General features: G+C 46.3%; 1 protein-coding gene across 1 annotated transcript in view; it reads right to left on the bottom strand.

Moving 5' to 3' along the window:
* The window catches only part of GALNT10 (polypeptide N-acetylgalactosaminyltransferase 10), a 184,692-nt gene that overhangs the window by 22,682 nt on the left and 141,003 nt on the right, over nucleotides 1–21,007 (bottom strand). The window contains exon 7 of the mRNA XM_075344314.1: nucleotides 4,536–4,653. Coding sequence (XP_075200429.1) covers nucleotides 4,536–4,653 — 118 coding nt within the window. The remainder of the gene's footprint in view (nucleotides 1–4,535; nucleotides 4,654–21,007) is intronic.

The following is a 21,007-nucleotide window of genomic DNA, read 5'->3' on the forward strand; positions in this document are numbered from 1 at the left end:
ATTATACCCCCCCACTTACTGTTGGGGGAGACCTCTAGGGAGTCTCTCTCAGGGTCTCAGAGGAGGAGTTCAAATTAGATCTGCGCAGATCTGATTTAAACTCCTCCTCTGAGATCCTGAGAGAGACTCCCCCAACATTACATATGGACAAAAGTATGTGCCCCCTCCACATTGCACCTACTATTCTGACCTCCCATTCTACATCCATAGACATTAACATGGAGTTGGCCGCCGTTGCATATTCCGCTCTTCTGGGTAGACTTTCTACAAGATTTCGGAGGCGTCTTTTGGACTTTTTGGATTTGGAATCTTCAACAAAGACAACAACAAGCACAATGCTCCACCTCCACAACTCATCGCTATATTCTTTGATTAATTGGTTAATTAGATAAATAACATGCCATCAAATCCATATAAATCTATTCCTACGACCCCAAGACCCTCTGCTTTCTTGTTTTTAATGTGCGGCCTCCAGATCGGCCACCCATTTGGTGCTTTTTAGTGCAGAAATGTCTCAGCGATGAGAGAAACACGGGCTGAAACGCGCGGCACACCGGGTATTGGGTCCCATTCTGATGCACTGAATGCAAAGGATTTATATGGACTTGATGGGATGCTACTTATATAATTACACAATGTTGTACTGGTGACCGAAGAATAACTTGGAGAGTTTAAAGAATTTCGGGTCATATGAATTATGGTTCTGGGATATTGTGCTTGTGGGAATTTTTGCTTATTCATTCAGAAAAGAATTTGTGAGGCCAGACCCCGATATTGGGAAGAGGCCGGGATCACAATCTCCGTTCTAGTTCATCCTAAAGCTGTTGGATGAGGTTGAGGGCTGGGCTCTCTGTGGCCAGTCATGTCTTCCACCAAACTCCCCACAATCATATCTTTATGTACCTTATGCAAAAGGCATAGTTTAGGTGGCCAAGGACGACCCCTGAAAAACAACCCCATAGTATTATCCGTCCTCCATCAAACTGTACAGCGGGCACAATGCAATCAGGGGGTGACGTTCTCCTGGAATCACCAAACCCAAACTCATCCATCAGACGCCAGATAGCGCAGTGTGATCCGTCTCTGCACAGAAGACGTTTCCTCCAGACTCCAGTGGTGGCGGCTTTACACCACTCCATCCGACACTTGGCATTGTGCTTGGTGATGTACGGCTCGGCATTGTGCTTGGTGATGTACGGCTCGGCATTGTGCTTGGTGTTGTACGGCTTGGCATTGTGCTTGGTGTTGTACGGTTCGACATTGTGCTTGATGATGTACGGCTCGGCATTGTGCTTGGTGATGTACGGCTCGGCATTGTGCTTGGTGATGTACGGCTCGGCATTGTGCTTGGTGATGTACGGCTCGGCATTATGCTTGGTGATGTACGGCTCGGCATTGTGCTTGGTGATGTACGGCTCGGCATTGTGCTTGGTGATGTACGGCTCGGCATTGTGCTTGGTGATGTACGGCTCGGCATTGTGCTTGGTGATGTACAGCTCGGCATTGTGCTTGGTGATGTACGGCTCGGCATTGTGCTTGGTGATGTACGGCTCGGCATTGTGCTTGGTGATGTACGGCTCGGCATTGTGCTTGGTGATGTACGGCTCGGCATTGTGCTTGGTGATGTACGGCTCGGCATTGTGCTTGGTGATGTACGGCTCGGCATTGTGCTTGGTGATGTACGGCTCGGCATTGTGCTTGATGATGTACGGCTCGGCATTGTGCTTGGTGATGTACGGCTCGGCATTGTGCTTGAAGATGTACGGCTCGGCATTGTGCTTGGTGATGTACGGCTCGGCATTGTGCTTGGTGATGTACAGCTGCTACAGCCGTCCAGCAGGGGCAGTGTTTGTGCTGTTACCAGAATTGTTCTGGACCCTGCAGTTATGGAGTCAGCAGAGCGTTGGAGACTTTTCTGCCCTCTACTCCTCAGCACTCAGTGACCCTGATCTGTAACGTTATGGGGTCTCCACTTCGTGGCTGAGTTGCAGCAGTTTCTTCCACTTCTCAATACTATCACGCACAGATGATGGGGGAAGATTTTAGGGGGGAAGAAATGTCATGAATGGACTTGTTACCCCGGTGGCTCTTATTACAGGATGCGCTGGTATCAGTGAGCTCTTCACCACCGGTTCTGTCAAATGTTAAAGGCAAACGGCATAGCGGGGGGCCAAATGTTATGCACCAAGAGTGAGTGTATTGGACGTTATACACTGGGGATGGGGGGCCAGATGTTATACACTGGGGTGTGAGAAGCCGGATGTTATGCATTGGGGGCGAGAGGTCAAATATTATTCTACACCACGGATGAGGGAACTGAATGTTATACACCAGTGGTGAGGGGGCCGGATGTTACACACTTGGGGTGTGAGGGGCCGGATGTTATACACTGGGGTGTGAGGGGCCAGATTTTATCCACTGATGTGTGAGGGGCTGGATGTTATACACTGGGGTGTGAGGGGCTGGATGTTATACACTGGGGTGTGAGGGGCCGGATGTTATACACTGGGGTGTGAGGGGCCGGATGTTATACACTGGGGTGTGAGGGGCTGGATGTTATACACTGGGGTGTGAGGGGCCGGATGTTATACACTGGGGTGTGAGGGGCCGGATGTTATACACTGGGGTCTGAGGGGCAGGATATTATACACTGGGGTGTGATGGGCCGGATGTTATACACTGGGGTGTGAGGGGCCGGATGTTATACACTGGGGTGTGAGGGGCCGGATGTTATACACTGGGGTGTGAGGGGCCGGATGTTATACACTGGGGTGTGAGGGGCCGGATGTTATACACTGGGGTGTGAGGGGCTGGATGTTATACACTGGGGTGTGAGGGGCCGGATGTTATACACTGGGGTGTGAGGGGCCGGATGTTATACACTGGGGTGTGAGGGGCCGGATGTTATACACTGGGGGTGAGGGGCCGGATGTTATACACTGGGGTGTGAGGGGCCAGATGTTATACACTGGGGTGTGAGGGGCCAAATGTTATACACTGGGGTGTGAGGGGCCAGATGTTATACACTGGGGTGTGAGGGGCCGGATGTTATACACTGGGGTGTGAGGGGCTGGATGTTATACACTGGGGGTAAGGGGTTGGATGTTATACACTGGGGGTGCGAAAAAACTGTGGGAAGAAAGGCGCAAATAGGGTCTTACCCGGTATAACAATGGGAGGTGAATGTATAACAGGAACACTCACCTGATGCGGTTGTGCCAGTCACAACCCCTTTGACAGCATGAAAGTAACGTGGAAGGCAGCAGTCCCGCAAAAACGGAGTGATTTCAGACAACAGGAGAAAAGCAGGTTTAAATACCGCGCCAAACCACAGGAGTCCAGATGAAGTTAGTAAATCTCTTTTCTTTATTTTCACAGGTCTACGTGTTTCAAGGACATATCCGTCCTCTTCCTCAGGACAAAATGCAGAGAATACTAACTTTGATAGATCTGCTTTTCTCCTGTTGTCTGGAATACACTGGGGGTGAGGAGCTGGATGTTATACACTGGGGGTAAGGGGTTGGATGTTATACACTGAGGTGTGAGGGGCTGGATGTTATACACCGGGCATGAGGGGCTGGATGTAAGACACTGGGGTACGAGGGGGCCGGATGTTCTACACCGGGGCACAAGGAGTCAACTGTTATCCACCAGGGAGATGGGGGCTGGATGTTATACACCGGGGTGTGAGGGGCCGAATGTTATACACTGAGGTGTGAGGGGCTGGATGATATACACTGGGGTCGAGGGGGACGGATTTTATACACTGAGGTGTGGGGCCGGATCTTATACACTGAGGTGTGAGGGGTTTGATGTAAGACACTGGGGTACGAGGGGGCCGGATGTTCTACACTGGGGCACAAGGAGTCAAATGCTATCCACTAGGGAGATGGGGGCTGGATGTTATACACCGGGGTGAGGGGGTTGAAAGAAAAGCCTTAATGCAATGATTAAGCCGTCTCCCGATACTTTTCTCGGTATAATGTATACATTGTGTGCAGGAGAACCTAGAAGTCGTATTATAGCCCATTTTGCAGCTGTCACTCAGCGTCTTGGCTGCATTATTCCTTTTCTATGGCTTCTCTTAGCAGTTCTTGTGCCGTGCTGCAGAGGCCTTTCATTGCCGGCTCCGGCTGCCACTCAGCTCACATTTAACACTCCATCTAGATATTCTGTGCAATGCAATGAGCTCAGCATGAAAATAAATAGGCTTAGTTAGCCCCCCTCGCCTTGCGATCCTTCATTTCCCAGATTCCTTCCGCCCCCTCCCAGCAGCCAACCCTTTGTGCGTGTGATTTCAGCTCCGTTATTAATCTATCAGCTCCAGATGACTGCACCACTTTATCTTAATTTCGGGACAATAAACTGAGCTGTTTCTCTGCGACTTGTCCCTACCCCGTCAAAGGGGCTCGCGGTGGGTGACTAATTACAAGGGGGTGCAGGCTGCAACTTTATCCGGTGGCTGGGCACGTGGCCGGTTGGCTGCCTTTACAGGTGTCGGAGGGGCCGATCGCCAATGAACGGACAACACTGACCTTAAAAGAAATTTCATACTGTTCTCCTCCCCAAATCTCCAACCCTGGGTCGTATCCTCCGAGCTCCCAGAACCATTTCTTGTCCATAGCGAATAATCCACCGGCCATAACGGGAGACCTGCAACGAGAAAGGAGGTAATGGAGACGCGGCACGGACAACACATCCACCTGCCCGAGACAAGACTTCATTTGTATTACGACCGACGTCTGGAGGATTCTTGGATTCTGCTCCGCGTTCTTAACGATTAATCCCGCCGCTCTGGGGCGGCTTACAACAGATGTGTGCGGCTACGGGTTACTGAGCCAGGAGGCCACTAGACGGCAGGGCATTCTCTAGACTTACCATGCCGAGACTGAGCCACAGGCAGATGTTCACTAAAAACTGCATAAGGAAACAATAAAAATGGAACATTTGTCTCAGCGCGAGATGTATACATGAGAATGTCTCACATTTGAGGAGGAAAATGTCACCTAGGATGTATGTGCAATGCCGCATTCATTCTCCACCAATGTCCTGCCCCTATGTGAGCATAATGGGGAAGATTTGCACCACTTCTGGTTAGGCTGGGGTTAAGAAGGGCACAGTAAACTGATAAGTGATCCAAGCCAGCTCTGATGGGTCTCATACATACCTGACGGTAAGAGAAAGCACGTGGAGACAGGTGTGAGCAGAGTCTTGTGGTAACTAGTGGAACAGTGGAGGGACGTCTGCCCTGCTGTGACTACTGGGGGAGGAGGTCGGCTGTGACGACTGAAAAGTAAGGGTCTGGCTGTGATGGAGGGATGGACAGTGATAGTCTGAGCTCTCAGGACGGGTGCTACCTGGCGCTGCTCTGGTCAACAGTGATGAGAGTAGAGAGCCATTGTGACTATTGGGAAGAGAAAAGAAGGACTGCTGTGACTACTTAGAATAGGGGTGGAAGACTGTTGTGACTACTGGGAAGAGAAGTAGAGACTCCTGTGACTACTGAGAAGAGGGGTGGAGGACTGCTGTGACGAGAAGAGGAGGACTGCTGTGACGAGAAGAGGAGGACTGCTGTAACGAGAAGAGAAGGACTGCTATGACTACTAAGTGGGGAGGAGGACTGCTGTGACGAGAAGAGGAGGACTGCTGTGACGAGAAGAGGACGACTGCTGTGGCGAGAAGAGGACGACTGCTGTGGCGAGAAGAGGACGACTGCTGTGGCGAGAAGAGGACGACTGCTGTGGCGAGAAGAGGACGACTGCTGTGGCGAGAAGAGGACGACTGCTGTGGCGAGAAGAGGACGACTGCTGTGGCGAGAAGAGGACGACTGCTGTGGCGAGAAGAGGACGACTGCTGTGACGAGAAGAGGACGACTGAGACTATTGGGAAGTTGGGTGGAGTACTATTGTGATTACTTAGAAGAGGGGTTGGAGGACTGCCGTGACTAATGGTAAAAAGATGGTAGGAGGACTCCTGTGACCACTTGTAAGATGTGAGGGCAACTACTGTGACTACTGGGATGAGGGGTGGAAGACTACTGTGACTACTAGGAGGTGGGGAACAGCCCTGCAGTGACTACTGGGAAGAGAAAAGAAGGACTGTTGTGACTACTGGGAAGAGGTGAGGAGGACTGCTGTGATGAGAAGAGGAGGACTGCTGTGATGAGAAGAGGAGGACTGCTGTGATGAGAAGAGGAGGACTGCTGTGATGAGAAGAGGAGGACTGCTGTGATGAGAGGACTACTGGGGAATGGACGGCTGTGACTTCCAGGAAAAGGAGAGGAGGACTACTAAGACTACTTGGAAGAGAAGAGGAGTACTGCTGTGATTAATGTTAAGAGGGGAATGGGACTGCTGTGAGGACTAAGAAAATGGGAGGAGGACTGCTGTGACCACTGTGAAGAGAGGATGAGGAGTGCTATGACTAATGACAAGCGAGAAGGAGGGCTGCTGTGACTACCGAGTAGAGGAGGACTGCTGTGACTACTGTGAAGAGTTGAGCAGTGCTCAGCCTAATGAGGAGGGGGAAAAGGACTTATGTGACTTTAAAGAGGTCTGTTTGTGATAGAGGGATGGACTGTGAAAGTGTGCCTTATCAGGAGGTATGTTGTGTGATACTGCTTTGGTGAACAGAAATGACAGTAGGGAGCTGCTGTGACTACTAGAAAGAGGAGGGGACTGCTGTGATTACTGTGCAGATGGGAGGAGGACGGCTGTGACTATTGGGTGGGTAAATGATTTTGAAATACTTTTTATAGGGCTAATCCCTTCTAGTAGGATGGCAAATCACTATTATAAGCAATCGATGACGTCCAGATATTAGACCACTGTTGATCCTAAAGCGAGACATACACAGCTATCTCTTCCAACTTCCCCATATATAGGAATACTTGGCTTCCTGTGGCCTATCTTGGTGAAGAACAAAAATATCAGGCAATTCAATACTAAACACCCTATCCATATGTCCCCTGACTTAATCTGTTGAGGGACAGTCGGAAGACCATCATACACATTAGATAGTTCCCTGATCAGGCCAACTTTTATCTAATGTACAGTACAGACCAAAAGTTTGGACACACCTTCTCATTCAAAGAGTTTTCTTGATTTTCATGACTCTGAAAATTGTAGATTCACATTGAAGGCATCAAAACTATGAATTAACACATGTGGAATGAAATACTTAAAGTGTGAAACAACTGAAAATATGTCTTATATTCCAGGTTCTTCAAAGTAGCCACCTTTTGCTTTGATTCCTGCTTTGCACACTCTTGGCATTCTCTTGATGAGCTTCAAGAGGTAGTCACCGGAAATGGTTTTCCAACAGTCTTGAAGGAGTTCCCAGAGATGCTTAGCACTTGTTGGCCCTTTTGCCTTCACTCTGCGGTCCAGCTCACCCCAAACCATCTCGATTGGGTTCAGGTCTGGTGACTGTGGAGGCCAGGTCATCTGGCGTAGCACCCCATCACTTTCCTTCTAAAGCTGGTGTCACACATAACGACGACGACAACGACGTCGCTGCAACGTCACCATATTCTGTGACGTTGCAGCGACCTCAACAGCGACGTCGCTATGTGTGACACATAACAACGATCAGACCCCTGCTGCGAAATCGCTGCTCGCTCCTAAATGCTCCAGGTCATTTTTTGAACGCTGCTATCCCGCTGCGCCATGCTGATAAGCTGATAATCCTTTTGTTTGACACCGCAGCAGGGACGCTACGCTACGTCTGAAACCACACAACGACCGTCGACGTCGCTATGATCGCTGCTCCGTCGCTGCTTTTTATACCATGTTTGACAGCTTACTAACGATCATCTATGGTCGCTGCTACGTCACAGAATATGGTGACGTTGCAGCGACGTCGTTGTCGTCGTCGTTATGTGTGACCCCAGCTTTAGTCACATAGCCCTTACACAGCCTGGAGGTGTGTTTGGGGTCATTGTCCTGTTGAAAAAGAAATGATGGTCCAACTAAACGCAAACAGTTTGGAATAGCATGCCGCTGCAAGATGCTGTGGTAGCCATGCTGGTTCAGTATGCCTTCAATTTTGAATAAATCCCCAACAGTGTCACCAGCAAAGCCCCCCCACACCATCACACCTCCTCCTCCATGCTTCACGGTGGGAACCAGCCATGTAGAGTCCATCCGTTCACCTTTTCTACAAAGACACGGTGGTTGGATCCAAAGATCTCAAATTTGGACTCATCAGACCAAAGCACAGATTTCCACTGGTCTAATGTCCATTCCTCGTGTTCTTTAGCCCAAACAAGTCTCTTCTGCTTGTTGCCTGTCCTTAGCAGTGGTTTCCCAGCAGCTATTTTACCATGAAGGCCTGCTGCACAAAGTCTCCTCTTAACAGTTGTTCTAGAGATGAGGTGTGTCCAAACTTTTGGTCTGTATTATACATGGGTGACTTAAAGGGCTATTTCCACCTTCACAGATGGAAATTGTCAGATAGGGCTTGTAAATGCATTGCAATTTACCGCTTGTTAAAATTTGCAGCCATTCATGAGATATTTACACTTTTCTTTTGTTTACAGCTCGTTTCCTAGGAGACCGACCCCTGCTGTTGTTGACTTAGTCACAATAGGGCTTGTTTTTTTAAGGGATGAGTTGGAGATTTGAATAACATCATTCATTTTATCTTATAAAATGGAAAAAAAAATTCAGGTGTGGTGGAAAAAAAATCAAAACAAAAATAGCAATTACGCCATTGTTTTTGGGTTTTATTTTTTGGGCAAAAGTGCTGATAATGTGATTCTCTGTGTCAGTACGGTTTATTATTTCAGTATTAATCTAAGTAAGAAAAAACAAATGGCTTGTGTTGCTACTTTCTGACACCCGTAACTTTTCTTGTTTTTCCATCAATGAAACTGGGTAGGGACTTTTTTATTGGGTGCTGAGCTGTAGTTTTTTTTATTGGTACATAGTTACGTAGGTTGAAAAAAAAGACCTAGGTCCATCTAGTTCCACCTTCCTCCACCAATTATACATTTTGTCTATAAACCACACTAAATTATCTATCACTCACCCGCGTCGACCATCATATTGTAATTCATAGGCAGGCTAGCAAGAGTTAATCTCTACTGTTCTGCTTGGTACACATCTTTGATCACATGTTGTGGGTGAGCCAATCACTTCTGCACCTATATATGCTGGCTGGACATCTCCACTAGTGCCAGCTATAGCTTATCTTAGCTGGTCTGTTGAGGTGTTGTGATCCAGACTGTCTGGTGATTGTAGTACTTGGTGCTGTGTGCAGTTGTGGTGTTAACCCTTATTGTCTTTTTGTCGCTACCTTCCTGCTCTTGCTTCTCTCAAGAGTCACTCATTGTTAGTTTAGGTGTGTTTGCAGTGTGTCAGAATTTTGGTTTCCAATGTCTGTCATTATCTGTGTTTCCATCTCTCCTGACCCATCTTTTCCTGGTGGGAGAGGGGAATCAAATCAGTTCTGGTTGGGAGCTTAGCCAAGCACGGGACTGAAGCATCTCCACCATTAGGGGTAACTGTGAGGTTTGGGATAGCTGGTGGGAGAGGGGAATCAGATCAGTTCTGGTCAGAAGCCAGGCAAAAGACTAAATTATCTTCACCATTAGGGGTAACCAAGAGGTTAGGGATAGCTGGTGGGAGGGGGGAATCAGATCAGTTCTGGTCAGGAGTTTATCCAGGCACGGGACTAAGGCATCTCCACCATTAGGGGTAACCGAGAGGCTAGTGATAGCTGGTGGGATGGAGGAATCAGATCAGTTCTGGTCAGGAGTTTAGCCAAGCACGGGACTAAAGAGTGCTTTACACGCTGCGACATTGCTAACAATCTGGTTAGCGATATAACACGCCAGATCACACATACGATTTGCCGAGATTGTACATGTGACCGGCGCTACAAAAATGACCTATGTGCGATCTCGGCACATCTTATCTGCGATCTTGCGTGTCACATCGCTAACGAGATGGCTAGCGATATCGCAGTGTATAAAGCACCCTTAAGGCATCTCCAACATTAGGGGTAACCGTGAGGTTAGGGATAGCTGGTGGGAGGGGTGAATCAGATCAGTTATGGTCAGGAGCTTAGCCAGGCACAAGACTAAGGCATCTCCACCATTAGGGGTACCCATGAGGTTAAGGATAGCTGGTGGGAAGGGGGAATCAGATCAGTTCTGGTCAGAAGTTTAGCCAGGCATGGGACTAAGGCATGTCCATCATTAGGGGTAACCATAAGGTTAGGGATAGCCTAGGGACTCCTAGCGTGCGGAACAGCATGTCCCTCGCTTTCCTACAGACGCATCATGACAATAGTTCAGTGTTGTCAGCAAAGACTAACACATTATGCTCAATCCCATCCACAAGGTCATCACGTTTTAGTACATTTTTGGGGGGACAATTCCGGCGCAACAATATATTATTCCTTTTTATTTTTCTAGCTGATAGATGCAGGTACCGACAGTGTAACACAGCTGGCATGTATGGAGCAGGCTCAGCTATCGAGACCCCTCCATATACCCGCACCCTCCTTAAGACGCATAAATGGAGCGGACGGCAGGATGTGGGGTGCTATTGTGATGACAAAATCATGGAGGTGCGTCACTAAATGAATGCTATTGACCCTTTATTTTTCAGGATCCGTTCAGGTCAGACCCCCGCTCCCCCCTTCTAGTAATAAGTCATAAGACGGAGGAGTTAAATGGCTCCGGTGTATCATTTCTGCTTCCTTTGTATAAGATTGTCCTGTGCAGCCGTCGGATGGTATCACAATGCTCATGAGTCAGACGAGTGCGTCATGAGGCGTGTGCGGCGGCGGCGGTATATTCCCACATACTAACATCTCGCCGGCAACCAAATAGTCAATCTTTTAGCGAAGAACTCTTTCAATCAAGCCGCACAGAACACAGCGTCGGTAAGTGCCGGTGTCGCTATATTCCCCGTCTATATTTCACTCCATCACGCTGTGTCAGGAAACAAAGGCCATGCTAATCAGGTAATTAGTCATAAAGCAACCGCCAGCACTTGTCAGCGAGCGGAAAAGTGAGATAAAGATATCAACACAGGCTGCAAAGCGCGGGGCCGACGATCGCAGGAAAGCATTTATGCAGGCCTAGGGTATATTTTTTTTCAAGTATCCTTAACTCTAACAACCCGGCCACTTTTCATTTTTGCGCTTTTGTTCCCCCACCCCCTCTTCTTCCAAAAGCCATGGCTTTTTTTTCTTTATTTTTCCCATCAATGTGTCTGTACCAAAGAATTTTTTTTTGGCGGGATGATTTGTACTTTTGACTGTTTATTTTGCAATATAATGCACTGAAAAATATGAAAAAAAAAAGATTCCGAACTGGGTGAAATAAAAAGAAAAAACCCAAACAGCAATTCTACTGCTGTGTTTTGGTTGCTTTTTCCCTACGGTGCTCTCTATATCAGGACAGTTGGGAAGATACCAATTTTCTAAAAAAAAAAAATTCTTATAAAAATTGTTTAAAAATAAACGCCCCCCAAAACTTCAGCCACTGAGAGACAAACTTATTTTTATTTTTTTTGATAGTGATATCAGAGTTTGTTTTTTTGGGCAGTAGTTTTTATTGGTACCATATTGGGGTACATACAACATTCTGGTCTCTTACGTCTCTCCCCCAAACAAAATGAACTAAAAAAAAACCCAGCAATTCTGTCATTTCAATTTTTTATTTTAGTTTTAGGGTTCGCCGTACAGGGTAAATATTTTTATATTTTATTAATTTGGGCAGATACGCACATGGTGATACCAAATATAGTAATTTGTGGGAAAAAATTTGATCAAATGTGTATTTTATACATTTATATTCCTGCTCTATGCTTGAGAGTCCGGTGGGCGGTCCTATTCGAGATTCCAGTGGGCGGTCCTATTCAAGAGTCCAGTGGGCGGGCCTATTCAAGAGTCCAGTGGGCGGTCCTATTCAAGAGTCCAGTGGGCGGTCCTATTCGAGAGTCCAGTGGGCGGTCCTATTCGAGAGTCCAGTGGGCGGTCCTATTCGAGAGTCCAGTGGGCGGTCCTATTCGAGAGTCCAGTGGGCGGTCCTATTCGAGAGTCCAGTGGGCGGTCCTATTCGAGAGTCCAGTGGGCGGGCCTATTCAAGAGTCCAGTGGGCGGTCCTATTCAAGAGTCCAGTGGGCGGTCCTATTCGAGAGTCCAGTGGGCGGTCCTATTCGAGAGTCCAGTGGGCGGTCCTATTCGAGAGTCCAGTGGGCGGTCCTATTCGAGAGTCCAGTGGGCGGTCCTATTCGAGAGTCCAGTGGGCGGTCCTATTCGAGAGTCCAGTGGGCGGTCCTATTCGAGAGTCCAGTGGGCGGTCCTATTCGAGAGTCCAGTGGGCGGTCCTATTCGAGAGTCCAGTGGGCGGTGCTATTCAAGAGTCCACTGGGCGGTCCTATTCAAGAGTCCAGTGGGTGGTCCTATTCGAGAGTCCAGTGGGTGGTCCTATTCGAGAGTCCAGTGGGTGGTCCTATTCGAGAGTCCAGTGGGCGGTCCTATTCAAGAGTCCAGTGGGCGGTCCTATTCAAGAGTCCAGTGGGCGGTCCTATTCCAGAGTCCAGTGGGCGGTCCTATTCAAGAGTCCAGTGGGCGGTCCTATTCAAGAGTCCAGTGGGCGGTCCTATTCAAGAGTCCAGTGGGCGGTCCTATTCAATGATTGACAGTCCTCCCTTTATGAGTAGACATGAGATAGATCTGTGATATTTCACACTCCACAGACAAATCGAGTAATACCTTCACATGACCAGTCCGTTCCTCCGTTACTGAGAAATCAGCTTTTGAACTGATATGCAACTGAGGCTGAAGAGCTATGGTAGATCTGAAGCCGCCGTCACTCCCGCTCTATTCCTCACCCAGTGCCTTTGCCCCTTCGTGGTAAATGATGGCTTCTTTGCCTGAAGTCACACAGTACAGCGCCTGTCAGTGAAGCAGGAGAAGGTGGTGCTGGGCAGGGAATAGAGCTGGAGTGACGGAGTCTTCAGATCTACCATAACTCTTCAGCTTCATTTGCATAACAATTCAAACGCTGATTGGACGGGTGACTTAAAGGCATCACTGGACTTGTCTCTGAAAGAGCTACATGATGGTATGGGGGAAGGGGTGAAATCCTACTGACAGATTCCCTTTAAGCTTAAAGGAAATGGCTGTCAGACGGCTACTACTTTATAGAGATTTTATCAGTACAAAATGCAAAGCTGTATTCTCGATTGGTCATGTCAATGAAGTCAGTTTTCCCATTAAATACAATGCACCTGTACACTGATGAGCAAAAGAGTAACAATGTTTTGCAGTTTTGACTTTCAGTCTCCATATCTCACCATCCTCTACAGCTCTGAGTGTGAGACTACCTTCATTTTATACACAATCATCTTGGCTATCTCATACATAAATTTTAAAATATTTAGCAAATTATTACTTATGCAGATTCTTGTTAGGTCCTGCATTGTTACTGTTTTGCTCCTAAATTTTAATTATTATTGTGTCCACCGAAATCTGATCCCACGTTCCCAATGTTGGTGTATACTGGTCGGCTCTCTTGGGGAGGTATACAGCTTTTTCTTCACCTCTACCCACAAGTGATGGATTGGATTGAGGTCTGGGGACTGTGGGGCCAATCCAGCTCCTCTACTTCATTGTCATTGAACCATTTCTTCCCCAATCTTGACGTATGTTTCGAGTCGTTGTCCTGCTGGAACACTATGTCATCATTTTCATACCCATAGTACTACCCACAAGTGTTGGATTTGGTTGAGGCCTGGGGACTGTGGGGACAATCCAGCTCCTCTACTTCACTGTCATTGAACCATTTCTTCCCCAATCTTGACGTATGTTTCGAGTCGTTGTCCTGCTGGAACACTAAGTCGTCCATTTCATACCCATAGTGCTCGAGTGTGTGATGTAACTCATCTTGTAGGATACTCATTTCAAGCTCAACATTGAGACCACCATCCATCCTGATCAAGTATCCAACGCCTTTGGCTGTGAAACAACCACATATCATCAGGCTTCCTCCACCAACCTTGACAGTTTCTACAATTTCTTGATCCGTTAGCCCATTTTTCCCTTGTTTCTTCCAGAACCATTTGCACCCATCAGAGCCATCTATTGACTTTCGTCTTATCGCTCCAATTTCTAATCATCTACTGTCCACTTTTCACATTTTTTTGAAACTCGAGCGAACGCTTCTTATGACGATATTGAAGTTGAGGCTTTCCCCCTTTTTTTCAGGCCGTAACGTGCGTTGCACGGTGCTTGGATGGACGTCTGTGATCTCCCCATTATGAAGCATACGAGCCGCCTCTTCTGCCGGGTTTGTCACCCCAGAACTGATAGACCTTGTGATGAGCCGAATTGTTGACTCTGATATTTTGCCTGGACGTCACCTCTTTGCTGTGAAATGTATGGCCGGACTTCATTGCACCTTCTTCCAACTGTCATGGCCTCACATGACGCAGTTTGGCAATTTTCTTGGCCGAGAGACTGCTATCGATGAGCTGGATGATGCTGTTTTTCTTCTCTTGGGAAATGTTCTTCAAGGTTTCTCCTCGATTTGAACCTAATATCACACTGAGCTATTAGGAAATGTGAGAACAGGTTGTAATTTGTAGCATACAGGAAGAAAAAGGAGCAAAACAGTAACAATGCAGTGACATGACAAGAATCTGCATAACTAATCATGCGCTAAATAGTTGCAAGTCAAATTTATGTATGAGACAGTCAAGATGATTGTCTATAAAAACAGAGGATCAAATCTGTAGAGGACGGTGAGATATGGAGCCTGAAAGTCAAAACGTTCAAAACATTGTTACCCTTTTGCTTGACCTGTCTATGAGGGAATAAAAAGCCCCCAACTCCGGCAACCGTGGGGGTCCCAGCAGTCAGAAACCACCAATGAAGAAGTTATCAGCTATCCGTGGATAAGTGATAACTGCTGCCGGGGCTCAGTAAAGAAATATTTCCGTTCATGGAGAAAAGAATTGATAGAGCATGCTGAATTTCACTATGCCCAATCCTTTTTATCAAGGGAAAAAAGCTGGTACAAATGTCTGGAAGCATTTAATTGCCCGATTTGTTGAGAACACATGCATGCTCAACTGATCCAAGCGTGCATATCTAGGGAAAGGTCTGCTCCTTTAAGACTTTCACTACTTCCATATGTGCCGGCCCCATGCCAGCAGCCAAGCTGCTCGGATCCGGGTTTTCAGTGGCTCGAGGGCCTCCGGACCCGGGGGTCGTGCGGCCACTCAAATGAAGGGGGTTATTTACAAGGGATTTTATAGAGTTCGTGACGCCTCCCGTGGTAATTAGGAGTACCACCGCTGCAGTTGGGAGTACCCGGGGGTGATGGAGTGGGGCAGCCAGGTGTTGTGACCCTCCACGGGTAGGGGGGTGCCCGAGGACTCGGTGATTGAAGGGGAGTGCCGTTGGATGCAAAGGGGTCACTGTGGTACTCACTCAGTCCATTAAGCTGACACCGACAACTGGTCAAACCAGTCTCTGGACACCGCTGCCGCTGAGGGGAGCTTAGTTCGGGTCCCGTCCCCGATGGTGCTGCCTGGTGATCCGTGACCTGCCTCCTGGCACTAAGTTTACTTCTCTGGTGGTCGCGGTAGTGTGAAACTTGCCGGGTCCCGCTCCCCACTATGGCTGAGTGTGGGAGCTTGCTCTCAGGGCTCACGCTTGGATATTATGGACCGTTTTGGGTGGAAAGTCCTTGTACTAGTGCCCCAATTCTGGAGCAGGTGGGAATGGATCTTGAAGGCTCCGTTCTCATTAGGTAAATTATCAGGTTGCCTGAAGCTACTCCCCGACATAGGGTCCACGTACCCTGTCGTGCCATGGTTCCCAGCCCGTTGATGGTGCAAGGCCACCGGCTGTTGTCCTCGATAGATCCGTGCCCCTTGCCACGATCCCCTGCGACCGGGGGTCCAGCTCCTCTAGGCCCAGACCACCATCGGCCACCTAGATTACTCCTCAGGTGCCCCGCTCCCGACCTCCTCTCACTTTCACTTCTCAGACTCGACTCCGTATTAACACTCCTGACCTCCCCTTCCCAACTCCCCACAGGTGGGTGACTATTCCACTCAGGCCGTCCACTGGTGTGTCTGGTGGGTGTGGTGCAGGGTGTATCTAGGATTTGATTAGCTGATGCACTGATGCTAACACCATATAGTTGGGGACCCAAAACCAAGAAGGAGGTGGATACTGCACGGGAGGGCAGATTGTGCAGTACCCTGTGACGACCCGATAGTCCAGGGGCGTCACACATATTTCAGTGTTTACTGGGAAAAATTGTAAGCTACGTTTCAGCTTGTAGTACTCTAAATTGCAATAGTAAAAAAAAAAAAAAGCAAAATAAACCCCCAAAAGAACTAAAAACCTTTTAACATTCTCTTTAAAAGGGTTGTAATAACTCCCGATGCGCCCCCACCGCCACCGCCACTTTCCCGCTTTACGTTTCGTCTCCGATGCTGTATCTTGGTAACAAGACACAACCAATACTTAACATTCTGGTGACGGCTCAAAATTCTGCATAAAATTCAGCAATAAAGTTGAAAAAGTGTAAAAAGAAAATAAAAATTAACCCCGTCTTCACCGTCCAAACACAAAAGCCTATATAATGGGCTACGGGGAGAGCGTTAAGCAACCTTTATCCGCGCGGAGTCGGCGTTGGCAATTTTTTGAGAACCCTGAGTTCAGTAATAAACGATCCATTATTGTAACAGCCTTGGAAAGACATTTACAAAAGGGAAATATTTTATGCAAACGGCAAAAAAAAAAAAAAGAAAGAAAAAGCTTTGAAAGTATCGGAGATGAATAATGTAGAGGAATTGTGTTCATATGGACACAATAGAGGGGCTGCTTCGCCCACGACTCCCCTCAGGGAGCCAGAATAGAAAGTCACCCTCTGTAGGAGCGGCTCCTGCAGATCACTGCCACCTACAGATAACAGCAGAATAAAGCGCTGTCCCTTTAAAAAGGGGCGGGGCTTATCGGACAGGTCAGTGGGGGGAGGCTTCTGCTGCAGCCAGTTGTCTGCCAGTTAAGCTCCTGAGACATAGGGATGTATATTTATATATTTCTCATTATTATTTGTAATAGAGGACAAATATGAGCAACGAAAAGGAAGAGATTAAGGAACGAATTGCTGTAATTGTTTTTTTGTGCTCATTGTTCATTTAGGCCAAGTCGCTTTAAACACGGGGCAAACTCAAAACAAATGCCCATTTTCGACCTCTCAGGATTCGTCAGTTAAAATGGAATCTAAGGGGTAATGTTTCTCCTTGACATGCCAGCGTAAGGAGACTTGTAAGCCATGCAAATGCTCCACTAGGAAATTAAATATCTAAATTGTCTCTTCAGAGAGAAAGATGACTTGTCAGTTACAATGGGATCTAAGGGATAATGATTCTCCTTGTGCAAACTGACATGCCAGTGTAAGGAGACTTATTAGCCATGCAAATGCTCCACTAGGAAATTAAATATGTAAAACTGTCTCTTCAGAGAGAAAGATAACTTGTTAGTTACAATGGGATCTAAAAGATAACATTTCTCCTTGTGGAGATTGACAAGCCAGTGTAAGGAGACTTATAAGCCATGCAATGCTCCTCTGGGAAATTAACCCTAGAACGTGCAAGCAATTCAATCTACTATAGAAAACAAATGACCTAGCAGGCCTGCGAGGCCCCAGATATGCATTCTAGGGTTAAATATACAAATTGCATCTTCAGAGAAAACGATGGCTTGTTAGTTACAACAGAATCTAATGGGTAACATTTCTCCTTGTTGAGATTGACATGCCAGTGTAAGGAGACTTATAAACCATGCAATGCTCCTCTGGAAAATTAAATATGCAATTAAATATGCAAATTGCCTCTTCAGAGAGAAAGACAACTTGTCAGTTACAATAGAATCTAAAACGGTAACATTTATCCTTGTGGAGATTCACATGCCAGTGTAAGGAGACTTATAAGGCATGCAATCCTCCACTGGGAAATTAAATATGCACATTGTCTTCAGAAAGAAAGATGACTTGTCAGTTACAATGGAATCTAAAAGGGTAACATTTCTTCTTGTGGAGATTGACATGCCAGTGTAAGGAGACTTATAAAACATGCAAATGCTCATCTGGGAAATTAAATATGCAAATTGCCTCTTCAGAGAGAAAGACGACTTGTCAGTTACAATGGAATCTAAGGGGTAACAATTCCCCTTGTTGAGACTAATATGCCAGTGTAAGGAGACTTATAAGACATGCAATGCTCCAGTGGGAAATTATATATGCAAATTGCCTCCTCAGAGAGGAAGAGGCCTTGGACTCTAGTGCCACCTATTGGATGTATCAATACTAAAATCAATATCAACCCTTTAACGAGCCTTGCCATATAAAACACATTGGTCTGCATAGCACATGTAGGCAAACAAAACGAAAAAGTTACCTTTTTTATTAACCATTAAATTAATTACATTTTTTTTATAAAAAAAAAAAAAATAGTGCTCCAAAGCTTCCAGAATAAAAAAAAATAAAAGCAACTTTGCAAATGTTCTACCGTTTTGTGTTCACAGCAGGTACACAGACCTATGTGTATCTATGGTAACAAACTATAAACAAATTCTGATTTTGCAATACTCCTAATCTGTCCCCTATTTCTTGTGAATACACCAAAATTTAAGGCTCCTAAATGTATTAGGCTATAGACGGCCGCACCTGCTGATATCAGTGGGGAGGCTGGCAGTCAGATGAGGCTGACGTGGCCTCTTGACTCACCCCAGACAGAGGACGTCGGGGAAGAAAAGCATCCGACCAGATGAATATCAGCGGCTTGTCCTTTTCTTCTCCTATCAGTTAAGCTGCTGACAGTTGGGCAGCATCTGTCTTTGGAGATAAGGGAGGGATCGGCTGTTGGAAGACATCATTCGCCAACATTACTGTCTATGGGGGCCTTAACTTGGGGAGAACTAGGGGACAACCTGAAGAAGGTATGACTGCAGGATCTACCAATGCAGTATGTTGTCCGTACATAACAGAGATGCAAAATTGTGCGTAGCAGCTGCAGACACAAAGCTGGAAAAAATCTTTAAGGAACACTATTTGCAAAGTTGCTTCTTTTTTTCCCCATTGTGGATACATGGGAGCAATAAAAAACCTGGTGGCAAGAGGACCAGTCACTTGCTCAACAAATTGAGGTATATACCTTGCAAAAATCCCTGAGTTACCCTGATTCTGACGCTCTTTTCAGTTTCGTGCTACGTCGCTCCATTGCAGAGATATTCACATTTGTCATCCTGGAGCACACTATGTGAAATCTCTGCTTGCAGTTCAACTGGGCGTTTCTTTAGAGTCTTCTCTGGGGGTGTGCGCTTTCACCCCTCCCACGTAGATACCATCAATCACAACTTGCGAATGCCTGAGACACCTAGATCAGCTATCAAGCTGTGACTGGCAGCATCTGCGAGGAAAGGGTAAAAGTGCAACCTCCCCAGAGAAGACTCTGAAGAAACGCCCAGTAGAACAACAAGCAGAGATTTCACATGCTGCGCTCCAGGATGACAAATGTGAATATCTCTGCAATGGAGCGACGCATCGCAAAACGGAAAAGAGTTTCAGAATCAGGGGAACTGGGCGATTTTTACAAAATTATTTAACTCAAATAAGTCCTCTTTAATTTTAGCTAAAAAGAAATTTGTTGTGAAGATAAACTTTCACTGAAAGTGGATTTCCACACCAGGGCAAACTTTTGAAAAGTAATGTAACATGCTTCTATGTACTATACACACTGTTAGGATTTGGTACTGCTAGCTAGTTTGAGCAAGTTGAACTACAAGCAGAGATTTCACATGCTGTGCTCCAAAATCAAATGTAAACATCTCCACAAAGGAGCAACGCAGCGCAAAACGGAAAAAAGCTTCAGAATCAGGGAAACTGGATGATTTTTACAAATTATTTAACTCCATTTTTAGAACAAATAAGTTCTTCTTAACTTTAGATAAAAATAAATTGGTAGGGAAGGTACACTTTCACTGAAAGTGGATTTTTACTCCAGGGCAAACTTTTGAATACTGTGGTGTGCTGGTGTGTACTATACACACTGTTAGGATTCGGTACTGCTGGTTGGTTTGAGTAGTTGAACTACAAGCAGAGATTTCACATACTACGCGCTCCAAAATAAACAAATGAGAATAGGTCTCCGCAAAGGAGCGACGTAGTACAAAACGGAAAAGAGCTTCAGAATCAGGGGACCCGGGAGATTTTTACAAAGTATTTACCTCAATTTTTTTTAGGTCTTCTTTAATTTTAGCTAAAAGAAATTGGTTGTGAAGGTAAACTTTCACTCCAGGGCAAACTTTTGAATACTGTGGTGTGCTGGTGTGTACAATACACACTGTTAGGATTCGGTATTGCTAGTTGGTTTGAGCAGTTGAACTACAAACAGAGATTTCACATGCTGCGCTCCAAAAACAACAAATGTGAATATCTCTGCAAAGGAGTGATGCAGCACAAAATGGAAACGAGCTTCAGAATCAGGGGAACTGGAGGATTATTACAAAGTATTTAACTCAATAATTTTGAGGTCTTTTTTAATTTTAACTAAAAGAAATTGGTTGTGAAGGTCAACTTTCACTAAAAGTAGATTTCCACACCAGGGAAAGCTTTTGTAAAGCAGTGCAGCATGCTGGTGTGTACTATACACATTGTTAAGATTCAGTACTGCTAGCTGGCTTGAGCAGTTGAACTAAAAGCAGAGATTTCACATGCTGCGCTCCAAAAACAACAAATGTGAATATCTCTGCAAAGGAGCAACACAGTACAAAACGGAAAAAAGCTTCAGAATCAGGGGAACTGGGCGATTTTTACAAATTATTTAACTCCGTATTTTAAGCAAATAAGTCCTCCTTAATTGTAGATAAAAATAAATTGGTAGGGAAGGTAATCTTTCACTGAAAGTGGATTTCCACACCAGGCTAAGCTTTTGATAAGCAGTGCAGCATACTGGTGTATACTATACAC

The sequence above is a fragment of the Anomaloglossus baeobatrachus genome, chromosome 4, assembly GCF_048569485.1.
Source record: "Anomaloglossus baeobatrachus isolate aAnoBae1 chromosome 4, aAnoBae1.hap1, whole genome shotgun sequence".
Classification (NCBI taxonomy): Eukaryota; Metazoa; Chordata; class Amphibia; order Anura; family Aromobatidae; genus Anomaloglossus; species Anomaloglossus baeobatrachus.